Below are 13758 nucleotides of genomic sequence, written 5' to 3' on the forward strand. Positions count from 1 at the left end.
CAGACCTCAGCTCCTTGAGAGTGAGCGTGAGTGGTGTGGCCATCCTGTGTTCCCAGCACCGACTCTGCACGTTTGCATTTTCTCAGTCTCCCTCGCCACTGCTCCACAGTGGGCTCTTCCTGCTTCCTCAGACACAGTCATGTTGACCTTCCTAAGAACCCTGGCAGGTCAGGTGGAGAGGTGGAGGGGGCTTCAAACCGGGCTGTGGACGGAAGGTGTATCTACACTGGACATCTGACCATCATGTATTTGCTACTGCAAGTCGGTGAGTTTAAGTTGCTAAATTGGTTTCCTCATCTATAAAATGGGGGCAGCGGTATCTGCTTTTTCCAGTTGTTATAAGGGTTAAATGGGCCTGTGTGAGAAGTGTTTGAACCTCAGTGTGTCTTTAAGAGAACTCTGACTCTTATTTCCATTGTACTGAGATTCAGTGCTATGGACTGAATCGTGTCGTCCTAAAATTCATATGTTGAAATCCTGATGCCCAATGTGATGGTATTTGGAGGTGGGGCCTCTGAGAAATATTTAAGCCGTAAGGGTGGAACCCTCATGAATTGGGGACTAGTACCCTTATAAAAATGGCTCCGGAGACATCCGAGCCCTTCTACCACAGGAGGACACAGTGAGAAGGTGCCAGCAATGAACCAGGAAGAGGGTCCTCATGTAACATGACTGTGCGGGCACCTTGATCTTGGACTTCCAGACTCCAGAGCTGTGAGAAATAAATTCTATTATAAGCTACTTAGTCTCTGGTATTTCTTTTTTTTATAGCAGCACAAGTGGACTAAGACAGGATTATTTTGTCTGCCACCAAATTCCTACGCTGAAGCCCTAACACCCAATGTGGCTGACTGTATTTGGAGATAGAGCTTTTAGGAAGTAATTAAGGGGAGGCAAGGTCATGAGGATGGGGCCCTAATCTGATAAGGTTGGTGGACTTATAAAAAGAGATCTTTCTCTCCACAAACATGCGCCAAGAAAAGTCCATGTGAGCATATGGTGAGAAGGTGGCCAACTATAAGCTAGGAAGACAGTTCTCACCAAGACCTGATTATGTGGGCACTTTGAGCTTAGACTCTAAGCCTCCAGAACTATGAGAAACTTAATTTCTGTTGTTTAAGCCACCAGCCTGTGGTATTTTGTTACGGCAGCCCAAGAAGACTGAGACAGTGATTAAATGCTTTGCTTCAAGTTAAAATCAGTACCTGATCAATCCAGGAAGCAAACTCAGTCCTTTTGAATGTTCAGTGAAACTTTATCATATAGTATTTTCTCTTCAACCACAGAGCATACAGTATACTTAGTAGGCTGTTAATCCATAATGGATCCATAATAAATACTACAAAACAAACTAATTAAACACACTAAGAAGTGTTACCTTCTAAAAATGAAAAAGAACCGTGGAATTGTTGTCTACATTCTCATATAATAATATGTATATTTGCAATAGTAGCAACAATAGCTGTACTCTCTTATTCAATTATAAAAGTGGGACATTAAATAAGACAATAAATATATTGTCAATCAAAAGCAAAATACATTGCAATCAAAAACCAAAAATCACAATGCTGCTTTCCAAATATAACCAAACCTTTTGTTGTATATATTTCCTAATGTTTTTCTAAATGCACACTTTTTAATCAAGATGCAACCATACTGCTCAGGTTATTTTTAACCTTTTGTTTTCATTTATAGATATAATTCTACAACATTTTAAATGGCTATAATGCATATGTCATTGTATAGGTATACCATTATTTAGTTAATCTCCTACTGAATGTTTAGGTGGCCTTTAGTTTTGAGGAATTAATATTATTTCTTATTTTTGTGAATGTGTCTAATTATCTGCTTAGAGTAAATTCTTAAGATCCTGATATATGTCATCAAATTACCTTCAGCAAAATGGGCCTGTTTACATTCTCATTCACAGGGCCGGAAACATTTGAAGCTAAATCTAATGAAAGTTTGCCAAGACTTTTTTTTTTTTATTGAAGCATAGGACATTTCCTTTTTATTTTTAATATATTTAAAGTATGTCAAGGAAAATTGTGTAAAGCTCTATTTTCTCTACACGAAATTAGATTTTAAAATATAATTTTACAGCTTATTTTCAACTTCTCTGGAGTCTGTCTTAAGTGAAAATGTGTGAGACTCATCCAGTTGAATTAATTTTTTTTGTTTGTTTTTAGCCACCTTGCCGAACTCTTGTATGCTGCTCGTACCTGTGGTCAAGTGCATATTTAGGTAATTTAGTCTTCACTGAAGAAGGAACAAAATGCTCTACAATAATTATTCTACAATAATTGCCTAAATTCCTCCTGGATCTAAGGACCGTGCAAATGATGAGACTATTTATCACTGCTTTCCAACCTCTAACACAATGCCTAGCACACAGTAATCGCTCAATAAACACTTGCTGACTACTGTCTTCTTTGTAGTCAACTACTTTCTATTCATGCTAATCTATACTTAATTTTTATTGATAATTGTACAGTTAAAAAATAACTGAAAGGCAATGTGTGCTGGGGAGGAAGCATTAGGAAGTTTTCTCAGTCTTTTAAAGAAGTGATAGTATTTCATCCTATTTAAAAGTATTCTTTTAGATTTTTAAAATTTGTAGTACTTTATCAGTAATATTCTCAGATTTCATCTATTACACAGTAAATGCAAGTCTTGCAGCGTTTTTGGAAATAGAGGTTTCCTGGAACAAGGGTCACCTTCGAGTCTGCATTCCCAACAGTTAGGTCTATTATTGACCATACTGGTGTTCCACTAAAATTTACATTTAGAGTATTCTTTTTAAAACTAATTTCCTCACAAAGCTCCCTTCTGGTACTGTGCTCATTCTCCTTTATACGTTTCACATTTTTTTATTCCTAAAATTAATAACTTTGTGTCAGCGTATTCTAAGGAACCCATTCTACTCATTTTCTTGCCTCCATCACCCTCCTACGTTCTGGTCCAATTTAAGTGATTCAAAATGTTCATCTTTGATGGCTTGTGAACAGTCTTTTCCTGCTTAACAGCATCTTTCTTTGTTTCCATACCAACTTGGAAGCACCTGCGGAAACAGAGAGGTAAACAACCCAGAGGCTAAGAGTTTACCGTTGTGTTTAATCTACAGTCATAGAAATGGGTCCACAGATGCATTCTCCATACACTAAAAAGTGAAAACAGTGCGGTCCTCTGCCATGCCATACATTTACATTTCAGAACCCGCGTTCTGGAAAGCACCCACAGCTTAAAGTTAGTATTTGCGAAAAACAGGTCAACATAGTTTACTGCAGGATACCAACGGATTTGCAATGGCCGCTATACTAACCTTGACTGGTCAGAATAGCCCAGCTAGCTTTTCGTTTAGTAGAACGTTCTTCTACACTCGCTAGCCTTCTTTTCGTGAGGATCTGCTGTACGCAGTCCCTTTCAACAGCAATATCTGCGGGCATCGTGTCGTAGACGTTTCTGTCTGCGACAACCAGGTATCATAAGTGCAATTGCTCTAGCCAGAAGAAATACCAGCGACTGGATTTCTAACTACTTTTTCCTTCCCTTGAGACTTTCACAAAGATTCCTGTGTGCTAACTGGAGAATGGCCTGGATACTGAGCTCTATTCAGAAACACTTGGAGTGGGGTTAGTAAGGAGCAGGTGGGGGATGGGCCAGAAACGCAGTAGCATTTTCTATTTTTAAAGTGGAGACTCAGCAGCGGCCGGAAGTATTTAACTATTTGCACGATACAGAAAGGAAAAATGTGTAAAACTGCATTTCCTACTGGGAAACAGAACAGAAATGAATTCTACGTTTAAAATATGAAAGCCTATTTGAATTATTGACAAGTCAATCCCATGTAAAATTGTCCCTTGAAAACAGCTACAGACAGAACGGTAGAGTCAGAAAGCTCTGTTGTGATCCGTGAGTGGTTAGCCTTTCTTCTTCATCCTCGGGAGTAAACAGTGTTTGTGCATTAGGGTCAGCTGGTACGTAGCTCATGTTCGTTTCGTAAGAATCTAACTTTAGAATTGGCTTCCCTACAAAATCGCAGTCCTGTTATTATTTATATAGGCACAGCTCACTATTGTGATTTTTTTGGAGGTCATTTCTAGGCCAAAAGGCGTCAGCGGTCAATTTAAGTACAACAGATCTTTCACCCTAAAAGGCAGAGCAGAGCAGAGAGGAAAAACCGCACCTGTGCCTCGTATTTTTTGCTGGCATGTAAGTTAGAACAGGGTACGCTGTCCATGACTGAGTCAAGAGCAGCGACTGAACCATGGTTGGTCTCCAGGGATTAACTGAGCTGGCGGTCATGTTACACAGTATTAATATATTGAGATCTGTCTTGATGAAAAACGGTCATAGAGTCTGTTACCTACCTTTACTTTTTTATCGCTATTTTTTAGACTCCACCTTCTGTTGGCATGTACAGAAAAAAAAATTATTGGGGTATTGCCTTCACATAACAAGCTGGGTAAGAACAAAAACATTTCATGCGTAAAATTATTTCCCATGCGCTACCCCGTTAATAGTTGCTGCCAGATTACCTCCAAGTCATCACTAATAAACACCAATATCTTTCCCTTATCTTGAATTAAGCTTTAATCCTACGAACTATGTGATCTGAGGCAAGCAGCTTAATGATGCCTCTTCTGTAAAATGAAGAACTTGGATACGATGACCGTCTTCTGGCTCTAACATTCTTTGATTCTCTGATTGGGATTCTATGACTGACATACAAAGGGCAAGGGTATACGAGCTGGACGCATATTACATTACCACAAAGGAGGCCACACCTTCCCAGGAAAATGAGCCCAGGGCCAACTCAGCTGAGGCAGTCTGTATGGGGGGCACATTCCTAGGGGTCTGAGAAGGCTGTAGGGTGGTCGATGAAGGGGCTTATTCAGTCCGTTCCCTCTCTATGTCCAGTTGTCACTAACTGTAGGTTCTTTGTCCCCAGGTGGTGGCCATAGGGGAGTGTGCTGATCTATATAAGCCGCACGGTAAGAATAAATACTAATTTTTTGTTTAAAAAAAAAATTCAGTTTTACGCTTTTGACTTTTTGGCTTTGTACTTTTATTGTTGCAAGATAAATATAGGAGGCTTTACTGTGAGAGTTGGGGTAATTTTTGTTCTTGAAAAATTGTGGACACCAGATATTGTCATCATTTCCATGGCTGTCCCTCTGGGTTGTGTGATCAGAGTGCATACCTCTGTTATTTCATAGACCTAGCACTGTACCTCTTGAACAGTGGGCGTTCAAAGCAAACAAAAAAAGTTAAAGAGTGATTTGAATAATGGCATTCACAAGAATGCATCAGTACTTCAAGAAGGCTTTCTGTAGTCCGTGGGGGGTAATAAATTTCCAGTGCCGTGGGGAGAAAACAAGCCATCGGATCGCATCATAACTACACACGTAGTTAACTCAGATGTGTGCTGGCCTGCAGAATACATATAATAATTCACACATATAATCAAATGGACTAAGGGAATAATAATCACTTCTTTCACAAATTTTCAGTGCATCCAAAGCGAAAGTAATTTTAAGAAATGACTGCAGGAGGGGCGCCTGGGTGGCTTGGTCGGTTAAGCGTCCGACTTCGGCTCAGGTCAGGATCTCACGGTCCGTGAGTTCGAGCCCCATGTCGGGCTCTGTGCTGAGAGCTCAGAGCCTGGAGCCTGTTTCAGATTCTGTGTCTCCCTCTCTCTCTGCCCCTCCCCTGTTCATGCTCTGTCTCTCTCTGTCTCAAAAATAAATAAACGTTAAAAAAAAACTTTAAAAAAAAAAAAGAAAAAAAAAGAAATGACTGCAGGAAATGGAAGGAAAATGTTGTGACAATTAATTTAGTGGAAAAAATAAGGAACAAAATGCTAAATCTATGGAGTAGCTCAACTGTATGATTTCATTTAAAAAATGCACAGTGAAGTGAATGTGTTTGAGACCAAATCCCTTGTATGCTGGATGTCTGTCATTATATAAACATGAGCGCACTGTGAAATATCTGGATATGTAGAAGAATCTAGCATCTTTCCTTGTGTCAATGTAAAAGTGGACTGGATAGGCTGCAGGATATCATTGGGCAGAAGTTTTAAAGTAAACTAGTATTCGATACAACGCTGCTGGAAATAATAAAAATTACATTCCAAGTAAGATAACAGATTCTGCATTACTATGCCTCAGAAAAAGCATGTGAGTTCACTAGGGATCAGAGATGACATACTACTACTCCCCACAAAGGCTAATGTAAAATTCTACATCTTTCAGGAAGGATAAAGGAAACGAAACAGGGCCACTCTATTCCCATTTTAACCAACGCTGATGTGTCTGAAAAGTCGGGGACCTATGTTTGGGCTGGTTGCCAATCCTCAGTGAAAAAGTGCTGTGAAGATTGGAAAAATTTCAAAGAGCGCTGGAAATCATCAAAAAGCTAAAGGCACTTCTACCGGAGAGCAATCTGAGTACCTTAGAAATTTCAAAATGAGAAGTTGAAATCTAAGAGGGATTATGCTAGAACTATATACAATCATCCAAGACACCATTGGGAGCGAATAAACTTTTTCAAGAAATTCTGAAAAACGAGATAGTGGGATCAACTTCTGACAGGTTTAAAATTATATTTGGGACACAACTGGAAACTTTTTTTGGCTCGCACAACCAATCACAAACTGCAGGACCTCACTGGTTCCAAAAGGCAGTGCTGGGCTACCACCTGAATCTTGGGAAACAGGTCAGGATGAACAGACGCCCGCTTGGATCCAGGTGGCAGTTTCCCCCACTTACGACTATGGAATATTTTATTTTTATTTTTATTTATTTATTTTTTTCAACGTTTTTTAATTTATTTTTGGGACAGAGAGAGACAGAGCATGAACGGGGGAGGGGCAGAGAGAGAGGGAGACACAGAATCGGAAACAGGCTCCAGGCTCCGAGCCATCAGCCCAGAGCCTGACGCGGGGCTCGAACTCACGGACCGCGAGGTCGTGACCTGGCTGAAGTCGGACGCTTAACCGACTGCGCCACCCAGGCGCCCCCTATGGAATATTTTAAACCCGGACGCTCTCCACCACCCGATTCAACAGTTAGCAACTCACAATTAGTCTTGTTCCTTCTGTCACCCATCCTACCCCACTCCTAGCATCACTTTGAAGCAAACCTCATTATACCATTTGATCCATAAATACTTCAGTCCACACCTCTAAAAGATGAAGACTCTTGGCGATCAGAACTACAGTATCATAATCATACAAAACGCAGTCATGCTGATATATCATCAAATACATGTTGGCAATCTTTATTTTTCGAAGAACAACTCAGTTCACAAATTGCCTTCTAGAATAATACCTAAATTGATCGTGTTTACATCCTTTCTCTTAGGACAAAAGTCTGTGATCTCGCTGCTTTCTAAACGTCTTTTTAAAAACGTCCAGATTCCCATCCCTGAAAAGAAAATGTTTGTCTTCTCTAAAGTACCAATGGCTTGTGAAGTACAAGAAAATATCTTCCTCTTAAATCATCACACAGGTATGTTAGATTCCCTTGTACCTGTTACTGCCAAATTTCCACCCTTGCAAAGTCTCATCAGGAACAGGGCATCGTTCAGTTCTGGGAGGCTGTTTTGCCAGGGGTGTCTTTGCCAGGCCACACGTACATGTGTCTCAGAAACGTCGTCTCTGAGCCCCCCTCTTGTCGCTCCATTTTGTTTTCTCTTCTATTTTACTGAAACATGACTACCTAACTCTTTTGGCCTAGTGATGGGGAGTGAGGGCAGTGGAGGTCTGAGGGCAAACCTGACATGAGTGTCCTGGGGAAAAGCAGAGTGATTGTTATCTAACAGTTAACCTTTGTCCAAAGGTCATTCGCTGCTCCTCTAAAGGTTGCTGGGAGACCTAGAGTGACATCTTGTGGTCCAGGACAGCTCCTCTCTTAGTTGCAACTGAGTGGTTAGGTAAGGCCCCAGGGGTCTGAAAAATCGCAATTAGAGAGTATACGGTTAGGACGGTGACACAGCCACACGTATAACACAGTGCCTAACCACAGTGGATACTTTATCAGCCTGGGTGTGCAAGACTTTGAGAATCAATATCATGGAAGGAGGTGTTTTCAATATTACCAACTTGTTTTGGTATGTTTTTTTTTTTTTAAGTATAAGCGTAAATATAAAATCCAGTTAAATTATACCCTTGCGCAAAACATTTTATTGTAGATCCTGAAACAAAATGGAAGGGGCTTCTATTGAGGAAAATGTACCTGTCCCCAACGTCCAGGAAACTTAACAGTGAAGAGTAATTCTCTGTTAGCTGTCACTTATGGGTGATTTCTACCATACTCAAATGTTTATTAGTACTGAGAGTTAAAATCTTCTCAAAATATTTAAAATATCATTTTCAACATTATAAAATAAAAGATGTCCCTGGATTTGGGATATTTTTCACTGTACCAAAAGATGTACATGATTTTCTTAAAGGCACAAGTAATCCCTATATGTGGAGAGAAAAAAGTAAAATACAATTTAAATTCAAAATCCCTAAGATTCTAAAATTTTTTTTTTCAACGTTTATTTATTTTTGGGACAGAGAGAGACAGAGCATGAACGGGGGAGGGGCAGAGAGAGAGGGAGACACAGAATCGGAAACAGGCTCCAGGCTCCAAGCCATCAGCCCAGAGCCCGACGCGGGGCTCGAACTCACGTACCGCGAGATCGTGACCTGGCTGAAGTCGGACGCTTAACCGACTGCGCCACCCAGGCGCCCCCAAAACCCCTAAGATTCTAAACCATGAAAGGCTAGCATAAACTCAAACTACTGAAGTATATTAATTTCTAGTTGCATAATGAATAAGTTGATAAAATGTCATTCATTCACTCATTCATTCACTCAGTATCTCCTAGGTGTCTACTAGATGCTGTATCCTGGGTACACAAAGATGAAAAGACAGTGGCCAACCGCTTGAACCTTAAACTCTAGATAGCATTTCAGAATTACATGAACCTCACTCACTGTCTAAGAAACCTCTGTATGTCCAGGAATCAGGGACTCTTAGAATCATGACATTCTTGGAAGTTCCCATCTCTAGGTTGCAGTGATGCCCCTTAACTTCAAGAAGTGTCCACAAAATATCTGATTTGCATACAATTTTCACTGAAGTTAAATAAATAGGAAGCGGTAAATAGTGATTCCCAATAAAGAAGAAACGACATTACAGTAGAAGATGCCATTGAGAAAGGAAAAAAATACAGAGAGTCTAGCCAAAGACATCAATTCTGTCTTTGAAAACAGGATTCAACATTTCTCCAGACTTCTGTTGAACATATTTGTGCAAGAAGGTATATACACTTCTAATTTTGTTTTTCGGCCATAATAAACAGAACTAAAATATTTAAAACTCCCACTGATGTAACTATTGTTTCCCAACTCCACATACATCAGCAACGTATCTACACTTGGCTTAACAGATCTCAGGAGATCCACTTTCTAATAGAGCTATGCATTCCAACACAGAGTAGTAGTTAGGGGCCTCAATACTGCCCTCAAATGACCAAATCTGGGTCCATACCCCAGAGGGGGCAAACGATAAACGTGTTACCTTGAGAAAGTTACCTCATTTCTTTGTGCCTCAATTTCCTCATCTGGAAAATGGGATAACAGTCCTACCTCACAGGATTTCTGTAAGAATTAAATGAATTAATATATAAATCAGAACCATGCCTGGTATACAGTTAGCCCTCAAATAATGTTAGTTTTTATGGTATCATCCTGGCTAATGTAGAATTGTACATATAAATGCATCATTCATGCCTTTTTCATCAAATCTTGCCTTTCCATTTAGTAGTAAAGTTAAAAAGCAAATTAAAAACTCACAATGCTCCAGCATTCACTTACTGGTAAACGCCACAAATATTCACGGTTGACTAGTTGCTCAGTGTCTATGGTGTATACAAAACAGTTCTTGGTCTACTGGATATAACTTTGGTACTTTGTAAGCAAAACAAAATAAAACAACCAACCAAAGAAAATAAGCTAATAAAAATTAAGCAACAAAAAATGCAGACTAGAACAGCTGCGGACTCAAAAAATGTCTGTCCTGTGTCAGAGGTGAGTCTACTGGTCACAAAGAAAGAAATGCTGGTTGATATATAACTGATCAGCCATTTTCACATAAAAATTACAAAAAAATGAGAGAATACTTAAAATATTAGAAATGAGAAAATTTTTTAAAGAGAAGGAAAGAAGCCACAAATTTTGAAGTACAGTAAAACCTTGGATTGCAAGTAACTTGCTCTGCACGTGTTCCACAAGATGAGCAAACATTTCTCATAAATTTTAACTTGATAAACAAGCGATGTCTTGCAATACGAGTAGTACATGACGCCCAATGTCACATGATCACAGCTGAGCCAAAGGTCCTTGAAATTCGCTTTGATATAAGAGTGCTTTGAATTACAAGCATGTTTCTGGAACGAATTATGCCCGCAAACCAAGGTTTTACTGTAATTGCAAGCAGCATTATTCTGGAAACATAGAAGTCTCTCAAATATCCTTATCAACAGTCCTTAGGTTCTGGAAGGTTTTACCAGGGGTGATGAAGCTGGATGATTTGGACAGTCCCTGAGTACAGCTTTGTTCAGTTGAATTTTACTTCCTCTTTTCCCTAGGTAAGTGCCCGTCTAACGGACAAAGAAATGAATGACAATTCCTAGATGTGCAATAATGCACTTTAGTGTCTACACTGAAAATCCCTTGATAAAGTTAATTGCCATTAGCCCAGGGCATTCACATGCATAAGCTGATCCATTACTTCACCATGCCAAATTTCTTCCCCAGTTTCCTTTGATTATGTCCATATTCATTCATCTCCAATACCATCACCCTTGGGTCAAAGGCTTAGACCACGCTACTGGATATTCCTGTACGGTAACAGATACTAACTGTTCTCTCTACATCCATTCTGGCATCGTCCAATCTCTACTGATTAAGTGATATGTCTGGGTTTGCTTCAGAATAATCCCAGGGTGATTTTTGCAGGTTTGATTGTGTACTTCTGCCAAAGCAAGGTTGTATCTCGTAACAGGGTGTTATCTTTCCGCTCAATCTATGGGCCAGGATGTTATTTAAAACAGGCACCCTTATCATAAAAATTTCTTAGAAAGCTGATGCTTCACGCTAGATTTGGTTTGCTGATATTTTATTTAAGATGTTTGCAGCTATGTTCATGAGTAAGATTGACTTCCTCTAATTTGCCTTTCCTTTACTGACTTTTTCAAGTTTGAGTAACGTATCCATTAAACTCTGATCACTCGGAATGTTCTAGAATGAGGAATTTTTTGTAGCAGTTAGTTAACCTGCCTCTGTAGTTGCAGGTTAAGAATCTCTGTGAGGCTGCTGTCTTTGCAGGTGTGCTGGGCTTGAAGTTACCATAGGCTGTCTGGCTGACCGTGGTAACAAGAGCCGAATGTGAAGTTGGGGAGAGCAAAGGTGTACCTGAAGCCTTGAGGAAAACCTGGAACAGGGTTTGTCTGTCTCTGGGGTAGACATCCCTGTCTCCTCAGGGATGTTGGTGCCCCGAGGAGAACTGGTGCCTTTCACCCCAGAACGCACACACAGCTGGCCTGGGACTCCGGAACCCAAGTGGACAACCTGGAGGGAGCTGAACTAGCTGTAGATCTGACATTGCCAGATAGCCAGTGACACATACAAGCAGGGTGGCACAAACGTGGATTGTAAAAGCGGCAGCTCCTCTACTCTGCCATCCGATGTTCTACAAAGTTCTCCTCTGCCCAATCCCAACCCAGACCAACACTAGAAAGGGAATCCTGGGAAGCAGTTTTGGCATAACTAAGTTGACGTGGTACAAAGCCACTAGACGTAATGGTTACTAACTCCATGAAAGGAGCTGGGGACTTGTCCTTGGCTTTCTCTGCTGTCATGGTTCACCTACTAGAAATATTTCTACCTATAATGCTTGGTAGACATCCCAGGTTATATCCTCTGCTCTTGGATGTGTTTTGGAGGAAGTTTTTTTTTGTTTAAGTTTATTTTTGAGAGAGAGAGAGAGGGAGAGAAAGAGTGGGGGAGGAAAGATATAGAGAGCATGCAAGTAGGGGAGGGGTAGAGAGATGGAGAGAGAGAATCCCAGCCTATTGGTGTGGAGCCTGATGTAAGGTTCAATCCCACGAAGATCCTGTGAGATCATGACCTGAGTCGCAATTAAGAGTCAGACGCTTAACCGACTGAGCCACCCAGGTGCCCCTGCCTGTAAGTCTTATCCCGCATTAATATGGTGATACACTTGCAGGTAATATTTCTCTTGGGTCTACTCAACTTTTCTGAATCCTTATTTTTTAGACAAGTCATTAAAAATATATATATATTGCTGGCTATTACCTAAAAAAATCTGAAAATGGTTATCTTTAAACAAGAGAACTCAACTTATTTATTTAAAATTATTATTTAAATTACTGATCTATTTAGTTACTTATAGTTAGATTTATTTTTCCCATGTTAGTTCTGTACTTTGTCTTTTCCCCACCTTTTCTACGTTTCTTTGTTCTCTTTCTTTAGTTATTTTGGTTTGATTGATTTTATAATTCCATTTTCCCCTATTCTCCTCTGAAAGTTATATACTGTATTTTTTTCTAACTCTGGGCCTATTATTTTATTCCTACTCCAACACTAAAGAAAGCTGCATTAAAATTATAGACCTAATCTTGTCTGCAGAAGTGACATATTTCAAGTACAAGTTTGGAGGGACACATGTCTCATACCCCAAAGCACAAATTCCCTTGTTCCCTGGGGTACCAGCTGTAAACCACATGTACATCCATAGCTACTTACATCTGTAGCAAAAAATACATACATTGCTAATCATTATCTGCCAATTATCACTCTACATTACTATATATGACTCATACCTAGAACCTCTCTTTAGAAACAAGACCTCATATCCAGTGCAGAGAAAAAGTCTTTCCCGAAAACTGGCCAGCTCTTTAATACACCTCAACCTTCTCTTGCTACCCAGTGAAAACAGCCGAACTGAACAGTCACTTCAGTGAAAATGACCCATGCCTCGCTTCAGCCACCACCCTCCTTATAGTTTGTCCTCTGAACCTGGCTTGTCAGGAGTTTCCAGATCACCTTAATTACTCCACAGTTCATTACCTGGAAGCAATAAGGCATATTACAGAATAGTATGCAAACATAATAAAACACAGAAAGATCCCAAAGTTGACCTTGGCATAGATTTAATAAGGAGGGCACTTGTGACGAGCACTGAGTGTTGGATGTGAGTGATGAATCACTCAATTCTATACCTGAAACTAATTACACGGTGTGTTAACTAACTTGGATTTAAATGAAAACTTGAAAAAGGAAAAAAAATTAATAATGGTTATTTAAACCTTTTATGGACACTTTGAAGACAGTTGATGGGCCAGGATATAATAGGAGAAAGGAAGAATGATACTGCTAAATCAGGTTTTTCTGAGACAAGATTTTTAAAACTTGAAAAAAACTCATCTTAAAAAAGAATAATTCTCCAGACCATCTAGCAGGCAGGTGCATTCCATGGGTCCAGGAAGTAAGGAATGGATGCTTTGAAAGATCAAATAGTTTAAACCAGTATGACTGCCCCAGACACAACCACAGAATGCCAGTGTAGGCAACACATGCCAGCGTGTCACTTACGAGGTAAGTCTGGGCCCTGTGTACTGATAATTAGGCGAAAATGTGAACTCCATCATTGATGATATGAGGAATGCTAAAAAAAAAAA

At 39.9% G+C, this 13758-nt stretch overlaps 1 protein-coding gene across 5 annotated transcripts in view; it reads right to left on the reverse strand.

The window, feature by feature from the left end:
* ASB5 (ankyrin repeat and SOCS box containing 5) overlaps positions 1–13758 on the reverse strand; it is a 65397-nt gene that overhangs the window by 23513 nt on the left and 28126 nt on the right. Inside the window, exon 2 of one of the 5 annotated variants that reach the window (XM_043557906.1) lies at positions 7536–7954. The exons of 3 other annotated variants lie outside the window; for them this stretch is intronic. In XM_043557906.1, the coding sequence (XP_043413841.1) occupies positions 7536–7572 (37 nt within the window). In that variant the 5' untranslated portion in view covers positions 7573–7954. Of the gene's footprint in view, positions 1–3322; positions 3551–7535; positions 7955–13758 lie in introns of those variants that run through there. One more of the 5 variants, XM_043557896.1, reaches the window with a different exon arrangement.

Source organism: Prionailurus bengalensis, chromosome B1 (assembly GCF_016509475.1).
Source record: "Prionailurus bengalensis isolate Pbe53 chromosome B1, Fcat_Pben_1.1_paternal_pri, whole genome shotgun sequence".
In the NCBI taxonomy this organism is placed as follows: Eukaryota; Metazoa; Chordata; class Mammalia; order Carnivora; family Felidae; genus Prionailurus; species Prionailurus bengalensis.